The sequence below is a fragment of the Merops nubicus genome, unplaced genomic scaffold (assembly GCF_000691845.1).
Source record: "Merops nubicus isolate BGI_N331 unplaced genomic scaffold, ASM69184v1 scaffold6164, whole genome shotgun sequence".
Taxonomy (NCBI): Eukaryota; Metazoa; Chordata; class Aves; order Coraciiformes; family Meropidae; genus Merops; species Merops nubicus.
Genome location: NW_008603497.1, coordinates 498 through 18,438, shown reverse-complemented (window position 1 = coordinate 18,438; position 17,941 = coordinate 498). Strand labels below are relative to the sequence as shown.

Sequence of the window (17,941 nt, the reverse complement as noted above, 5' to 3'; positions counted from 1 at the left end):
TCCAAGCATGTAAAAACAGAATACACAGATGAGCCAGTAGTAATTATGACACTTTCCTCATTGTTGCCTTTTATTAAAAGCATCCCTGTACACCCTTGGTTATGCTTTAGAACTGAAGTCTTTGTACCCTTTCTCTTAGTGTTCCAGTGCCTTATACAAAGAAGAAATTTGCAGCAGTATTAAAATGCCCCAAAATCTGGAATTCTCTTCTACTGTAGCTCAGATTCAGGTAAACATCAGATTTCATATAATAATTACCTTTATTAACCTTACTAGAATTCTTCCATCCTTACGCTCTCCTCACAGTGACTGAACAATAATGTTATCACTTTACATACCCAAGAGAGTATCTCACACTGGACAGACACCTGTTTATCATCTAAAAATCCTGATTAGCAAACAATTTGGGCAATTTGCATGTATCACAGGGGCTGCCTAGCTGCAGCTATTGCTGCCATAGTTCATATTCCAAGAGAACGATGACTGAATCGGAGCTGGACAGAGAAATTCTCACCCAAGTCACTGAGTAAAAGGCAGCAGATACATCTCAAAAGCTCTACACATTTTGAAGATTTCTGAGTTCTCCAGTTATCTGAGGTATTTACAGGCTGAATTGGTCTAGTCTTGAAACTATTAGAAACTAGTCTACTTTGTATACTTATGCTAGTTAATCAATATTATCTAAAATGTGTATGGTGAAACAATGGCTTCATTAAATCTAATTTTTCCCCCAATTAACTTCAATGAGATGAGATTTCTCTTAGCAAAGGAACCCTTAAAGCAAGAATTGTTATACCAGGTAATTATGCTAGTCTTATCCATAGTCTGAAAAACATCAGGAGTAGCAGTTTGCATTAAAAGAGCAAGTAGGAAGAAAACAAAGGTTCTACATTGGTTTGAGAGATCCTTCTGGAAAATAATACTACCATTCATTTATACAGAGCGACAGGGTTAGTTTCTCATAAACTTGATTCACCTTCTATTTGACACTGTAACTGCATGATCCTACTTGATATAATAAGTCCATGCTGGAACAAGGTAACTGAACCTATCATTACAATTTATATTGCACATCTAACTGGTGGTATTTAGGCAACAGTTCTGAATAAATAATATAGTACACCCAGATGTTTCCATCTTGTAACTGGCCAACACCTCCACGAAGCTCCGGTCGCTTGAGTTTAATCGCTGAAGTAATTGAAGGAGAAGATGGATGCGAACACCGCGACAGCAGCTGCTATTACCACACCTACAGCAACAAAGGAAACACATTCCGTCAGTGGCAAGGGCAGCCCAGTCCCCAGCAGCTCCAGGGTGTGGAGGGCAGGGGCAAGGTGAGCAACACACAGGAGGGGAAACCCTGAGAGAGTCACCCCAACAACCCCAGACCCCTGCTAAGCCTAAATCTAAAGCCACCGTGCCTGATAACTAAGTTAGTTATAAGAGTTCCACATAACTTTTCGACCCAGAGCAGGATCCTTCCAGGAACCCAGTTGACTCTGTATTTTGTAGTACCTTGGCCATGTACCTGCTCATAAAATAACACACAGATTCTGCATCACTGTGTAAACAGACTAGGAAAATTAACAACAATTTTAAGCTTTAAGAAACAAAAGCCATGACGTTTTTTTTCTTTTCCGTGTGGTACTACCTCTACTTTAAGTCTCTTTTGGAGCACAACAATAATTTTCCCATTAATTAATATGCTTGTTACTGATGTAGTTGAGAAGGTGACAGAAAAAATCCAAAACACCAGAGCGATGATTCAAGGGAAAACATTGTTACATCCACAGCAAACATGTATTTACTGCTACTACTCTTTAATCTTCCAGCTATTGTGTTCTACTTCTAAGAATTAACAGAAAACACAAGTTACTGTTTTGTTGACCAAAGTATACTGAAAAGACAGCCACAGCAAAGAGAACTGTACTAAGTGCAGAGAGATATCAGAGAGCTGGACGAAGGAGTATCATGAAGAAGTTGTATTTGAAAGAAGAGTCGTGGCTGGTGTTCCCTGAATTACTGAGGCTTACAATGAGCAACCAAGCCCATATGTATTTGTCAGCTTTGGAAGCAAGATTAGTGAGTCACTAGCCAATTTATGGGTGCCTGGTTGACAAAGGCATTCAGCTGTTTAGTTTGGTGGTGTTTTAAAAATTAAAAAAAAAAAAAAAAAAAGTACAGCATTACAGAAGCAGTGGCTCTCCAAAAAAGAACTAAAGCTACATGAGTCTTTTGTACTGACTTGTAGGCTGAACAAATGTGAATGTTTGCTTTGTGCCAACAGCAGGCTCTGGTTGTTTCTTCCCCAGAAACACCCTGCACCTACACTATTGAAATGGGGACTCATTTAAGAAAGTATTGTATTAATCTCACCAGTTTATTAATAAAGCCATGGAAGCTAAAAGCACCAAAAGGGCCCAGTATGGCTAAATAATAATAATAGCAAAACATCAGGGGAGTAACATACCCATGTTTTGTCGAAGTTTCAACAGCAACATTGCTTTTGTCAGTTGTTTCTGTTGTGTGTCGTCCGTGCTGTCAGTAACTGGACAAATATCAACTGCATGGAAATCAAGTGGAGAAGTAAATACCAGGTGAAGAGTTAACGATTCTGTTTCATAGTCGGATTAATACAAGAGGCCAAGAACTCTGTATCAACTTTATAAAATACATTTAGAGTAGAAAAAAAACAAAAACAGTTTATTGCAGCAGAAATGGTACAGTACTAACAGCATAGAACTAAACTATTTTATATGGCTGGAAGAGTGAAAATAAAAACACATTTGGGAAGTTCTTTCTCCGAAACTCCCTTTCTGCACCCTGCTTCCAGAGTAAAATATCCAACCTCCTTCTCGTAACCTGGGGAGAATCCGACTACTCAGAGGGAAATCACCAAAATGAGCCATTAACCACCTTCCAAGATCCAAGTGTTCCCTTCAAAGTCAGTTGTCCAGAGTTCAGACTATGTGCAAATCCCACTGCTGCTGAAAGAACAAGCCCAGCACCACTTCCCTACCCAGCAGCCATAGACTTTTGTTTTTTTCAAAGCACAGAAACTCCTTTTTCAAGATCCCCTAAAAAATACACTTTCAGAGCAGGCCTGGAGGACACATTCCCCTTCGGAAGAACTATTAAATCCTTAGGCTGCTCAGACAGGATGCGAGAGAGCTTGACTCTATTTCCAGTCTGATGGGATTCAAATCCATTTCTATTTCCTTCCCAAAGATTTCCCTAATCACTTGGCTATATCCAGCTTGTGAGAGGAGGAGACAAAGAAGGGGATTAATCTTGAGTCCTCCATCTGCACTTGTCTGTTTGTCCAAAGCATGCTTTGGACTATGCAGTTCAGTGATATGCTTACTTGGTGGTGGTGGGCCAAAAGTTGTCAAATTGCATTCCTTTCCCCAGAATAATTTCCTAAAGTCATCACTTGTCAAAAGCTCTAATTACAATTCATTAGCTGCAGATGTCTTCTGAACAAATAAGCGGTAAGAGAAAAGGGTTGTGCTATTGCAGAGAAATCTGGATGTCTTCAGAAAGAACAGAATAAGCATACTGAGATATGGAAAAAAGCCAGGTTGTTCTTCTTCAGAAGATGAAGGAAAATTCACAGCAGTACCAGGTATCAAATCTTAGCAGTTCCATGGAATACTGATCTAAATAAAACTAGATCTCGCATTTCCAGTGAGGTTCTCAATCACCTATAAATTACAAGTTATATAGTTGAGTAATTATCCACATCCGCTGTATGATTCATATGAAAATGATTCATGGAAAACTACTTTCTCTATCGTATCATTAGCGATGGGGGAAAATGCATGATCCAGATTGTGATCAGAAAGGTTGCCTCTGTCATCTAACATGAGTCATGTGCACGATTATCTTCAAAATCTTAAGTTAAACTTGCGTGAGACCTGTTGTCAGTCAAAAGCACACAAACTAGATTATCTAAGACCCATCTCTTCCTGGTTTTATCCCTGAACCTACTGACTTTCTGTAGTAAGTATTACAGCACAGCAATTAATAACTGTCCAACGTGAAAATTACCAGGATAGCAAGATATATACATGCACCTCCCTATGCAGTCATTAAGGACAAACATTGCTTTGAGAGCTCTCTGCAATCTGCACGCACATGTAAAACAAAAATAAGGATGTATTTCAATGCAAGGGGTGCCTTCCTGAAGAGAAGTTATCAAATATCTCTGGCCCACTGGTCCACAGCAAGGCCACAATGAGTTCCATCATTTTTTCTGTGCAGAGAACACACCTAAAATACAAGCAGAAATCTTCAACTAGAGTAAATGAATGATTAGCTGTTGTAAGATAACTTTTAAAGAAAGTACCTTAACTAGCACAGTAAAAACACCACATTCTCTCTGAACTACAATATTTTTCAGTTCCTTAAAATAACACATTACTTTTAGAGGTGTAGACCACATTTCCTGGGTCACTTTTGAAGTCTAGATCCAGGAGGTTTCTTACTGCTTTTGTTCTGATGAGCAAGTTGGATGGTTTGCTCCCTCTAACTTGATATTTCTTTGCACCTCCCTAAGAACTGTTGCACTTTTCCAAAGGTAACTTTTGAAGCTGCACATCAAGGCAGCAATGCTCGCGGGCTCAGGGGGAAAGAAAAAAACAGAAAGAATAAAAACCCTGGAGCTGTTTAGTTACCAAAGGCATTTATGCCATTACCTTATGGAAGACTTGCACATGAAGCAGCTGTAGTATAAATTGCACAAAGTTTTCAAAAGCAGATGCTTTCTAATACCAATTATATTTATGTCAGAAGCATGAAGTTAAAAACTTTTAGGCTGAATAAGCACACAATAAACTGGTCTAAAACCAGGGTAACAAGACTGGAAGGGCCCTAGCATTAAAGGGCAGAATGATCTTAAAGGCTAAAACAACCACAAAAAAAAAGACAAGAATTACTCTAAAGACAGTAAAATTCTGTCCACTCTTGTAGACAATGCCTCATTCTGTCTTCTCTACACAAACCAGAAACAAATTTGGACAACGATCAAAATACAAGGTGTCCCCAACATAGCCTGTGATGGTTTTAATACTAAAACCTACACCCCTAGGAGGAGAACTGAAATGTAAATGTAGGAGCACCTTAGTAGAATGAATTACATAATAGCACAATGAATGAGCAATGGATGGGGCATGTGTACAAAGATGTAAAATCACATAACCAATCACATCTGATTTCTCTGTTATTTGCACTGTATCTGAACTGGTGCTGTTGGAGCTCACGGGGGCTGGAGTTGTGATTTATTCCCCAGCACCTGTTTCTGCAGAACCAAAAGAAAGCAAATACCTGGACAAATAGATCAGTTTTTACTTTCTATTCTCCATGCAACAATTTTAAAGCAAGACCCAGTACTAAGTGACCCCACTGGAGAGCTGTACAAGGAATCAAGAGAATAAAACTGTAGGAGACAGCAGCAGAGGCCAAATCAAGTAAGCACATAAAACTGACCTTCTCAAAATACCTTTGCTTCATATGTTTTGACTAAAAGCTGCTTAAAAAAATTCTTCTGGATATACTGATTAGATTCTCTTCTTCTTAAGCACATATTTTAGAGATCCACAACAAAAAAAAATCACTTCAAAAGTCTGCTCATGTTCTTGAATTTCAAACAAACTATTTTATCAGCACTTTCCCCAGAACTTCACTATGGATAGCATTCCCAATTAATTCAAGGTTGGTACCCAAGACCACAGGAATCCTGATACAAACAGAAAGGCTGCTGTCTAAATTCACTACAAACCAGCTCTCCCATGATGACTGAATATTGACTATCACTAAAAGAGACAGCACTAGGCTTTGAGAAACAACAAACATTACCAAACTGGACTGAGGCACTGAAAAAGCCCTTCCACAAGGAACCTCCAAAATCTCAGTGTCACAAAATCATGTTCACAACGCTATCCAGACTCTTCATGCCAAAGGGCCAATAAAAACCAAATTGCAAAATTAACACTCTTCTCTAAAACACAGGACAGTTTCACAAGTCTAATTTCTAAAACCATATCCCTGGTGTTAATAAAAGCATATAAATCAATCACAAGTTAATAATGCCATAACAATAACTATCAGGACTGAATGGTGGTGTGCTGATAGGATTATTCCTTTCATCCCTATTAACAGAACCCATTCTATGGACTTTATAATATTGTTCTCTGGAACAAGGCCGGTCTCTTATTTTTTTTCTGAACTCTTTCCTTTGTATGGGGTTTTGTTTTTTGTTTGTTTTTTTTTTTTTTCCCTTTCTGCTGCTATGCACCTACTTTAATTTACTTGTTAAAAAAGAAAATAAGTCCCACACAGCCGATTCTATAACCAGCAAGCTACAAGAATACACAAACTCGTTTTGTGGGCTCCCTGGACATCATTTTACACTAATTAATGGTATCAAATCTTTGTGATGCATTGTTGTTAGTCTCATCATGCCTTCCTCCTACCTCCAGATCATACATCCTTACATACACAGTAAAGCTAAACTGATTCATCTCTCTCCCTCCCACGCCTATCTCCACTACTACAACAATATTAATTTGCTTACCTAAGTTATACTAATTCTATAAAGCTCAGCAATAATTAGCTTTAATGTTATTAAACATACTCTTATAGTGCAAGAGAGAATTTTACTGGCTTTCCTGTTTTTCTTGAGCTGTGTATATCCTTCACTCCTCAAAATAATGAGTCAGACTCACTGCTAATAGGTTTAGTTAAAACCTAGGAAAACTGCTTCATTTAGAAAGACATAAGAATTTATGGTTAGCTCTGAAATTAATAAACTCAAAAAATCAAGGTAAACAGTCAAGTAGAGCATCAGTAATCACAGTTCAACCTACACAGCAAGCTCACAGCTACTTTTTCCACTTTTTGTCCCTAAACCCAACATAAAACAGTGACCAAAGTTCTTATTTGAGAATTAGTCTGGTTTTGTTGTTGGGTATGGTTTGAGGGTTTTTTTTGGTGATGATGGGGGGTTTTTGTGTGTTTTTTTGTTTGTTTGGTTGGTTTGTTTGTTTTTTACATTTATATTATAAAACTCTAATCTGCAGCTCACATTCACATTGATGGTGGGAAAAAAAAATGAAGTAAAGACATCTCTTCCAGAAGATCACAGGAAGTATTATTAGATGCATTTGAGCTACAGATTTGATTCCTACATTGAAATCAAAGTTGTATGGAAGAAAAAAAAATACACAATAGGAAATTATGTAAACCAGAAATATTCAGAAAAAGAAAGTCAGTAACTTAAATATAACAAAATAGCTGTATTAAAAGGAATCTTACAGTCTCATAATCAGACCATAAACTTATAAGACACTCCATAGAAAATAAAAATCTCTCTAAATTTTCTTTCAATTTCAGGTGCTTCACTCAGCTACAGTTCTGGGTGCTGCCTTGGATACATAAATTATATTTTTGAAAGAGTCAGGTTTTAGCATGAGATCACAGAATCCCAGCATGGTGGGGGTTTGAAGGGACCTCTGTAGATCATCTCATCCAAGCCCCCTGCTAAAGCAGGGTCACCCAGAGCAGGTTGCCCAGGATCAAGCCCAGGTAGGTGTGGAATTTCTCCAAAGGGGACTTTTAGAAAAACACATTAGACTACATATGTATTTAATACTTAGTGAAAAAAACCCCAATGTTTGACCAAAGCTCTCAAGTTCTTATTTCTAAGCAGAATCAGAACTACTCCACTCTTACTGCAGAGAACTTGAACTACTATAAAAGTGACCAGAATATAAAGCTTTACAGGTGTTTCTTATGTTTTATTTGCCAATATAGAATCACCCTTAATTCACGTGCATAGTAATGGATGCAAACCTCGTTCAACCACATATTTATGTGTCTGCTGTAGCTCCTGAACTGCAACCATGGTTGCACAAATAATGCAGCAAGAGCAAAATACTTGAGAAAAGAGAGAGAGGCCTGTTACAAGTTCAATACAAAACCTGCAGGAACTCTTACAACTTTGCACAAATGTATTTACACTGTAATGTGATCAATGCAGATCCTGAGACCCTTAAGTGGAGTAAGCCAACCTGAAGCACATCCATATCTGGGCAAGACTGACCTCTGCCATTAGGCAACATTTTTGCACCCCATGATGCAGTCTGTCCTGGCTCTCGGATGCTGTATTTACCTGTGTTTATTTCCTCTGCTATATGGATATCTTCAGCTTGCACAGATTGATCCAACATCTCGACAAAACGTTCCTGGATTTCTCCAGTGCCTTCATCACCAAACTTATAATCACTGAGCATCACACTAGATCCAGCAACAGGGACAAACAGTCTTTGAGGTAAAACATGATATTCCCTCTCAAAATCTGAAAGAAAAGGGGGGAAAAATAAAAACCTTGCCAGTTATGATAAAATTCCTCATTAATCTCTGTCCATAAGATAAGGCTCTTGCAAAAGAACTGCTCAAGGTTTCCATGCAAAACTCCTTCTTTCAGACATGGTTTAAATTGTTGCTGTTTTATAAAAGTTTTGGCTGTTATTATATTGATTTATGTCCTTAGATTAGTCTCTCCAGAAATACCCAAGTGACCTCCAAAACAGACTATAACAACATTAAGCATACTTTTTTACATGTTTAGAATGACTAGCAAAAGAACTCCGGGAAAGACTGCAGATAAGAGTGTCCACAGAACAGCACAGGATTTCAGCACCACAAAGCACTGCAAACCCTGGGCTGCTTTGTGCCATAAAGCCATGAAGTACGGGTGCCACCTGAAGAGTGAACTGAAAACTGCATGCACTTGAAAACAAATTTAAATCCTGGAGGCTGGGTAAAGTTGGCTAACTCCAAAATAAAGCACGTTATCTGAAACTAAATGCTAATTTGGAACATGAATAATTTTTCCTAACACAATCATCTTGTTTCCATTTCTTTTCTGTCTAAAATGACTACCAAATATAGTATCTTCTGAAAGGCTTTCCTTTATGTAAGGCCTTCAAATTGGTATTTCAATTAACTAACAATATTTGATTTAAAAAAAACTTCCACAAGAACACAAGATAACTTGATACCATTGACTTAAGAATCACCCAGCATGATCTAGGGGATCTGGTCTCAGCATACACCCCCTTAGTACCTAATATAATCACAATCTATCTGTACAATTAGATTAAAAAAATCATCAGGATACTTCTTCATACAATAATCGCCACACACAATGCCATAGTGGAGGTAGCACTTCAATGGACATGAACTGTTGAACTGCAGAGTTCATGTCCAGCAGATTTTGTAACACAGGTGGCATCAGAACACAGAAGGCCACGTCCAGCTGGTTTTTTTAACCCTACCAAGTTCCCAGCTACTTAAATATTAACATGAATACCACAGTGATTTAAAAAGAAATAATAAACATTTGAAATATCCAAGTTACAGTTCAGACTTGCAAAGGAGAGTGCAACTGGAGAATTTTTTAAATTTACAAAATTTCCGATCAGTGAGAAGAGCTAAAATTGCATTCTGCAGTCATGAGAACTGAATACAAGCTTCGTGTGAAAACTGCAATGCCACAGAATACATCTGAACTTGACAAAAATTCTCTGGATTTAAGAAAAAGTCATGGCTGGCAAGCAACCTCCACCCTTTGCTTTTCATTCTGCTCTATCCAGAGTGGAACTTCAATACACCAGCACCATTTTCTACAACAAACAAAATTCTTGCAAATGTAAGCTGTTGGATTCTTTCAATTCCTACTTTTTTTGTGAGGTCCTTCATTTATAATCAGATCTTCAAACAGTATTTCACACCGATCACTCAATGTGTTTATTATGTCTCTTTTCAAAGCCTGCAAGGAGAAAGCAAAAACATCAGTAATATAAAAGCCATTTGCAAAGCTTCTGACTAGCAAAACAGAAGAAAAGAAGTCTCCAACAGGTTTAATCCATGTTGAAAGACTAGTTTTCCCAGAAAATAAAGACATTTTAAAAGTCCAATAAAGAGAAGCCAATATCACAAGAATTAAAATCAGAAAAAGAAAACAAAACAAAAATGAAAAGCTGAGGAAAATGTTAGCATTGTTAGAATAAGAATGGACAAAATCTAGATGTTACCATCAAACCCCAAAATAATCACATGGCACTGATTCAGTATGAGGGGACAAAAATAATACCCAACTAAATAAATCTGTATTTTTCTCTTAAGAAAATTCTTCAAAGCCTAATCACCTTGACAATTAGTGCAAAGTTTCACCAGAGAACAGCCTTAGGAACTGGAGACACCTGCTGGAAGTGAAGCAGGAACCAAATTCACCACACACACACAATCCCCAAGTTCAAGGGATGAACACCTGAACCCCAGTTCAGACCACGTCTTTTTGGCAACGAAAAACCACTATGACAATTTTCACATATTTCAGGACGGCGTTCCTGATGAACTAACCACCTTTTCACTACCTGAATGGCTTCTTTAACTTTTGGCTTGTTGTTATGTACGTAGGCTCTGCAATTCACAGCTCCTCTGAGATTTATGGAACCGCTGCAGACCTGGACTGTAGCTGTTGATCGACGACTTGGACCCTGGGACTGAAGAACAAACATGTTTCAGTTTTATCTCGTTACCAAGGCACTTGCAGCAGGAGAAACAAAAAACAGAACTAGGAAATTAATAGCATACTTAGGGATGTTTACATTTAACCTGTTTTCCCTCATAATTTATAACTTTTTTTTTTGTTGTGTTAGTTGAGACAGAAAAACTTTCTCCTTTTCCATTATGGAAAACATATTTACTCTTCCAGGAGTACTCCAGGGGTCAGGGCTGGTTCCAGTCTTGTTCAAAATATTCATCAATGACATGGATGAAAGGACATGGCAGAACCTCAGCAAGTTTGCCGATGGTGCAGAACTTGGAGGAGTGGCTGACGTATCAGAGCTGCACTGCAAATCAGTGAGACCTGGACACGCTGCAGAGTTGGGCAGAGGGAACCTCCTGAAGTTCAACAAGGGCAAGCATACAGTCCTGCACCTGAGGAGGAACAACCCCCTGCACCAGTACAGGTGAAGGTCTGACCTGCCTGAAAGCAGCTCACAGAGAAGGACCTGGGGGAAATCAAGGTCACCATGAGCGAGCAATGTGCCCTTGTGACCAAGAAGGCCAATGGGGTCCTGGGGTGCATGAAGACAACTGTGGCCAGCAGGTCAAAGGAGGTTGTTCTCCCTCTGTTCTGCCCTAGGGAGGTCACACCTGGACTACTGTGTTCAGTTCTGGGCTCCCCAGTTCAAGCGGAGAGATCCAGCAGAGGGTCCAAGGATGCTGAGGGGACTGGAGCATCTGTGTGATGAGCAAAGGCTGAGAGCCCTGGGGCTGTTTAGCCTGGAGAAGAGAAGACTGAGAAGGGATCTCATTAATACTTCTCAATATCTAAAGGGCTGCTCAAGAGGATGGAGCCAGATGCTAGTCTGTGCTGCTCAGTGACAGGACAAGGGGCAACAGGCACAAACTGGAACAGGGGAAATTCCATCTAAATGTGAGGAAAAACTTGTTTGTAGTGAGGGTGCCAGAGCCCTGGAGGCAGGCCGGCCAGAGGTTGTGGAGTCTCCTCTGGAGAGATTCCAAACCTGTCTAGATGTGATCTTGTGCAACCTGCTCTGGGTGACCCTGATTTAGCAGGAGGGTGGACAAGGTGATCTCCAGAGGTCCCTTCCAACCCCTACTGTGCTGTGATTCTGTGATTGCAGATGTTCCATTTCTTGCAGATTAAATATATGTCTGTGAAATTTTCCAGGCAAGTGGTTTTTGGTTAACTTTGCAAACTAGGAATATTTTTAATATTTTTTTTTAAAAAAAACAATGAAGTTTGCATGTTTAGTATGTAGTCAGCATAACCTACAGTGTCCTGAGAGTCATTCTGTCAGCCAGTACTAAATTATAAATGTGATCACATTTAGAACAGTATTGAACTGTTGCCTAGAGATATTGGCCCTAATGACCAAAACAATGAATGTGCTGTGTGAAGGGCTCGAAGACAACACCTGGAAACACAGGATCTGCAGCTTCCACAGGAAGCGCATAAACTACCAAATAAAAAGACTAAATAAAAAGTTTTCCTTTCTCTGAGGCAATTATCCATTGGAACAAAGTAACAACAAAATAAGCTGAGATACTCATCAAGTCTTTAAAATGGCATTTCACATATTTCAACAAGTTTTGCTAAATGTAACTTATAGAATCCAGGGAGTACCTGACAACACAGGATGACCTGTGCTGTGCAAGAAGCCTACAAAACAAAGCCTGGGCACATATGGACTTTAGGACCTAGACTTGAGCACCTAATTCAGGGTTCAAGTCAGCATAAACTCTGGTAGACAGGAAACAGCTGACACAGACCCAACAGCTCCAGCTTATGATTCAGCTCAAAGGATCCATACCTTCACCCACTGAGCTTCTGATGAAACCATTCAAGTAGATGTCCACAGCTAGCCATGGCAAATCAAAGTGTAGGGGTGATTCTGTACTTCAGAATCACAGAGTCACCTTGAAATCAGCACATCCAGGTACACACAGGTAACCTACTGTGCAATTAATTAGCTTGCTGGACTTAATTTCTATAATCAGTTTTTCAAATTTTCCTTGCAGCTATACTGTGCAGTTCTTAGAGAATGTGGTTATCTAAGGAGGTTACCAAACAAGTATCTAAAGAGACAAAATACGCAGATCTGTCCACAATTTTCATATTCAATATACATGGGGGGAAAAAAAAGTCTTAGGATTAAGTAAACTGGATTTCTAGATAATTCAGAATGCAATCTTTTTATTCTGTTTTGTAAGGTAACAGCACAGTTATACTTTACAAACCACTAACTACTCACCAGCTGTGTCAGAACCTTGACATCAGAAAAATGAGTGCTGGACTGAGTATTTCCTCTTAACTTTTTCTGAGGAAAAAAAAAAAAAAGATCTGTGTCATGAAACAGGAAAAAAAAATCCAAGTCTCTTCACTATGTTAGAAAATGTGCCCTAGTTTATAGATTTTTAAGTGAGAAAAACAGCACCTAGAAAACAGCCATGAGAATATTTGCAAAACTAAACGAAAGATGAATGTAACAGCCAAAGGAGGTGCTTCCACTCTTAGACATTTAGATGTAAGTAGGTCTTGGAAATATCACCACCTACATTAACACCTTACTCATGTTCTTTAATGTGGAGACAGCATATAGAAAAATTTTCAGAATTCATATATAATTGTGTTCACACTGCCAGGGGGGAAGCAGAGAATGTGCAGCAATTAAGCTGGAAACACAATCAGCCCTGCTTATTAGTTACCTGAAATAGGCCAATTAGATCAACAAACACTGTACAGAACACCTCAGCCAGTGCTTTACCATCCTGCAGGTTCTAATTACAGATTTATCAGAGCTCAGGTCCTTGTTGTTTGGTACTCACCTGCCCTTCCAGTAGCTCTGTATCATCATCTTTAACTTGTCCATTGATCAGAAACACACTGTCTTCTATCTGTTTTGACCATCGAGTCAACCCATTCTTTAAAAAAAAGTGAAACCACAAAAATCTCATAATTTCGAAGAAAGAATTTCACTAAAAGAGGAGGACAGTATCAAGGTGAAAAATTATAGAAATACATATTTCAACAGTTATTCCACGAGTTTAAAAGTCTCTGAAAAATCTATGTTTTTCTCAAGTTAAATTGTAAAACCAACACATTCAGAATATACCCATTAGGAAATAAGCATTACAAAACACTGAAGTGCTTCCCTAGGGATTTGATTTTTGGAGAGAGGGATACAGCCTACTGAAAGTCAGTGCCTGTTAAATGCACCCCACACCCTGTTCTAACTGGATGTAGCCTGTCACTAGGTAAAGCAGAAAAGACTTCATGACAATGGCTAAATTGTAATTAAAGTAAGGGGAATGGCTTCAAAAGAGAGTACCTTTAGATCAGAAATCATGAAGAAGTTCTTCACTCTGAGGGTGGTGCAACACTGGCACAGGTTGCCCAGGGACATGGTGGATTCTCCTCACAGGAGCTACTCAAGACCAGTTTGGACAGGGCTTTGAGCAACATGGTCCAGTGGGAAGTGTCCCTGCCCATGGCAGGGGGTTGGAACTAGACAACCTTTAGGATGCTTTCCAACACAAACCATTCTGTGATTCTAAATAATTTTAAACAAAGGAAACCACCAACACTAAGCACAGAAGAAGAAAAGCTACCCACAATTTTTATACTAAGAATGCTTTATTGTAACTTAAAATTATATTTAACTAGGGGTAACTACCAAACGTTCTCCACCGATTAGTCCTAATCCTCTACTCGCGCTGTCCAATTCTCTCTTTTTCAACAGAAAAAGCTGTTTGGAGAGAGGGATACAGCCTACTGAAAGTCAGTGCCTGTTAAATGCACCCCACACCCTGTTCTAACTGGATGTAGCCTGTCACTAGGTAAAGCAGAAAAGACTTCATGACAATGGCTAAATTGTAATTAAAGTAAGGGGAATGGCTTCAAAAGAGAGTACCTTTAGATCAGAAATCATGAAGAAGTTCTTCACTCTGAGGGTGGTGCAACACTGGCACAGGTTGCCCAGGGACATGGTGGATTCTCCTCACAGGAGCTACTCAAGACCAGTTTGGACAGGGCTTTGAGCAACATGGTCCAGTGGGAAGTGTCCCTGCCCATGGCAGGGGGTTGGAACTAGACAACCTTTAGGATCCTTTCCAACACAAACCATTCTGTGATTCTAAATAATTTTAAACAAAGGAAACCACCAACACTAAGCACAGAAGAAGAAAAGCTACCCACAATTTTTATACTAAGAATGCTTTATTGTAACTTAAAATTATATTTAACTAGGGGTAACTACCAAACGTTCTCCACCGATTAGTCCTAATCCTCTACTCGCGCTGTCCAATTCTCTCTTTTTCAACAGAAAAAGCTGTGTAAAGACCAACTACAAAAGTGGTGCAGCCAGTCAGTTACCTTGGTGTTCTTCTCCAAGTCATGGTTTGGTGAAGTAGCAAGAAGTGGAATGTGAATGTTAACATTTACAGTACAGTCCAAAGCAAGCCAGGACGCAGACAGAGCGCTCTGATACTTCCAGTCTGCTGGTTTAGCTGAACTCTGAGAGCAGAAAAACAGCAACACAGCACTCATATAAAACATTGTGTAACTCAGATAGAGGTGTGGGGTTTTCAAACACTACATGTCATGCATTAAAAGCTGTGCACGGCACAGAGGATGATGAGCTTACCTTTGGGTCTTGCACATCGTAGGTTCGGCAAACTACTCTTTACTACTTAAAGAAAAAGATCCAGTCAAAAGCCAGGAACTGACTAATAACAATTCACAATTAACTTGCCTTTTAATTTTGCTAAGCTAGCTTATGCTCTGAAGAAAGTTCTCACCTTTCATTAGTGTAAAAATCGATAAAACTTTTGACTGTAAACTCCAACTACCATAGTGGTGTTGTCCCATCTCTTACAAACACATTAAGATCAATAGGTATCCACAGGGAGAATCACCAAAGCACCAACTTGCAATTTGCCCTCATCTCTTTCCCCACTCTAAGGAAAACCTTGTTTTCTCTCCTTCTCTTATCTCATTACCAACACACCTAGTGTTCTTCTGCAGTACTAGCAGAGGTCCCACATGGCCACTACTTCCCCACTTCCACTCAAGTCTCATTAGTAACAGCAAGGACAAGAAGCAACTTTAGTATTTCATATGTTTTCTTCAATTTATGGAAATCAGAACTGACTGGGGAAGGCATAATATGATGCCACCACACGGAAAAATGGTAAGAAACGATGGAAATTTTGCAAGAATAAGAGGGTAAATAGTCTCACTCATGGTTAACCAGAAAACTTCATGATTTCAACTTACAAATCCATGCCTATCTGAAGTTAAACAAGTTCCTCCTCGCAAATTATCCTTTATGCAGAAATAACTAAGGGAAGAGGTTGGGGGCAGCAATCTCAAGCAATAAAGCTTGCCCCTAAAGGATACTTTTTTGTAGAAGAGCAAATCTGAAGAGCTGCTCTGTCTGAGACCTCCTCCTCAGCAGGTTTCCAGAGCCGCCTTTTAGTCAAGGACTTCTCCACTGAGAAGATCAGCTAAAGATTAAAAAAAAAAAAAAAGTGATTGCATTGCTCTGCCAAAACTGAATCTTGCACCTCAGGCTTCAAAACCTGCTCATCTTTAAAACACTTGTCACGCTTACCTCATGAAAACAATAAAATGAACTTACATCTACAGAACAGAAACTGCTTGTGGCACTAAATTCCCCAGTACCTCGTACAGTCCCACAGGACAATGATTCCTGAGGTTTCAGTCTCAAAGCCATACATCAAACCAGAACATTTGTGCTTTTAGAAATCAAGGAACAAAACCACCACAGGTACTCAAGTCAGTGATAGAAAATTCCTCAGCTACACAACTAAAGATATTCCCACCTTTCCCCCAGGAACTCTGCTCACCTTGCGCAAAGTATTTTGACTCTCTTTTGACAGTTCTGGAGTTGTAATAATGAACACACCAAGAACTAATAAGCCTCCAGGAAGCATTCTAGAAACCTTAAAAAATAAAAACAAACATTTATTAATAGGAATCTGAGATCCAGCAACCATACTACTTGATATATCAAAAAATTCTAATGAGACATGTATACATCAAGAGCAGAAATGAAATAAGCAAGACTGTTGGGGTTTTTTTAAGTTATTCTGAAAGGCAGCAACACCTCTTGAAAGTTTTTTTGCTTCAGGCAAAGCCTATCAAGCCTCTGTTCCTTCATCACATTGGAAAGCAGTATCAATACTTTGGCTTAAAATATCTGTTCCTGGCTTGGTTAGGAAGGTTCTTTTACTTTGAGGAAAAAGCTTAGCATGACACAATTAATTAGATTGTTTTGTGAATCTTATTTCCCTTCTGTTCCTCCCACCCCTTCACCAGCTCATCTCGTGCTACCTGACTGGCGTGTGTAGTTATCCACTCCTCATCAATGGACACCAGCTTGGAAGGCCTGGTGCTCTCTTCCTTCTGCTCTTCCTTTGGAGGCGTCCGAACAGCCCGAATGACGTAGTCTCTTTGTGGGGAGCACTTCCAAAACCAACAAAATAAACCCATGTACCATGAGGCTGGGACCAAGTCTGAGAATATACTGCATAATAGTGGCTGTAATGGCTGCTTTACACTCGCTATTGCTAAACTCTGTAGTTATTTATTACAAAAATAATCCCTTCAGGATTTTCTTTTGCCTTTAAGCCTTGTACAGTGATGAGTTTTATCTCTATAATTTTCTTTTCTGTGTGCTGTGTCTTATAAAAAATGATTTTAAAAGACACGAGTAGCTGGTTGACACTGAAAAAACTCTATACAGAAGTCCCTTCTGGCCCTATTACCACCCTCCTGTATTAAAAAAGCTCAAGGTGATGTTAATAAACTTATCCCAGATGATTGTGGCCAAAGGGTTCTTCCCCTTAGAACATGCATAGATGGAAGAGAACTCAGATATTGCATGCTTACCTGCCCTATTAACAGCCCAGTGACATAAGGCTTTAATTCTGTGCTGAGGTCTGAAAGATACTGCCCAATCGCCTCCTCAACAAAGTAAGTCCTACCCATTGTCACAGGTTTCAGGCCAAGTACTGTAGTTTCAATCTACAAAACAATGTATAAAGCCAAAGAAAGTATATACACTACACCCTTTAAATGAAAATAAGTGTCATACAAAGATCCTGAATAGATTAATACTTTATCTGGCAACACAGGCTAGTGAAGAAGCTTTATGATCTACGGGTTTGTTTTTATAAATGAAAACTATAAATCTCTATACTAGAGAAAGACGTATGTGACCCTTATTTGAAAGAAAAGTATTTTAAATACCTGCCACTGAAATGACATGGCAAGTTATGCAACTAAAAGCTAGTAAAAACACATCTTCAAGCAACAATT

General features: G+C 39.1%; 1 protein-coding gene across 2 annotated transcripts; it reads right to left on the bottom strand.

Moving 5' to 3' along the window:
• Window positions 1–1,005: 1,005 nt before the first annotated feature.
• Window positions 1,006–17,639, bottom strand: LOC103771384 (chromosome unknown open reading frame, human C1orf27). Of its 2 annotated transcripts, XM_008938678.1 has the most exons (14): window positions 17,513–17,611; window positions 16,955–17,086; window positions 16,468–16,563; window positions 15,998–16,104; window positions 15,243–15,279; window positions 14,972–15,112; window positions 13,426–13,521; window positions 12,852–12,917; window positions 10,440–10,568; window positions 9,742–9,832; window positions 8,171–8,356; window positions 5,249–5,266; window positions 2,471–2,563; window positions 1,182–1,249 (listed from the first exon to the last, which is right to left on the bottom strand). In XM_008938678.1, exons 1-14 carry the CDS (start codon window positions 17,609–17,611, stop codon window positions 1,182–1,184), a joined length of 1,359 nt encoding a protein of 452 aa, XP_008936926.1. The 2 variants fall into 2 exon arrangements, with proteins under 2 accessions (XP_008936927.1, XP_008936926.1); XM_008938679.1 differs by lacking the exon at window positions 5,249–5,266 and having other exon boundaries at window positions 1,006–1,249; window positions 17,513–17,639.
• Between the last annotated feature and the right edge of the window lie 302 nt (window positions 17,640–17,941).

Bases quoted from the DNA above. Each gene is read 5' to 3' on its own strand.
- LOC103771384 (XM_008938678.1), bottom strand. From the start codon at position 17,611: ATGGGTAGGACTTACTTTGTTGAGGAGGCGATTGGGCAGTATCTTTCA. The intron at 13,522-14,971 runs GTAACTGACTGG...TTTTTTTTAAAG, and splicing joins ACTTGGAGAAGAACACCAAG to AATGGGTTGACTCGATGGTC. The intron at 1,250-2,470 runs GTATGTTACTCC...TTGTTGCTGTAG, and splicing joins GAAACTTCGACAAAACATGG to GTGTGGTAATAGCAGCTGCT.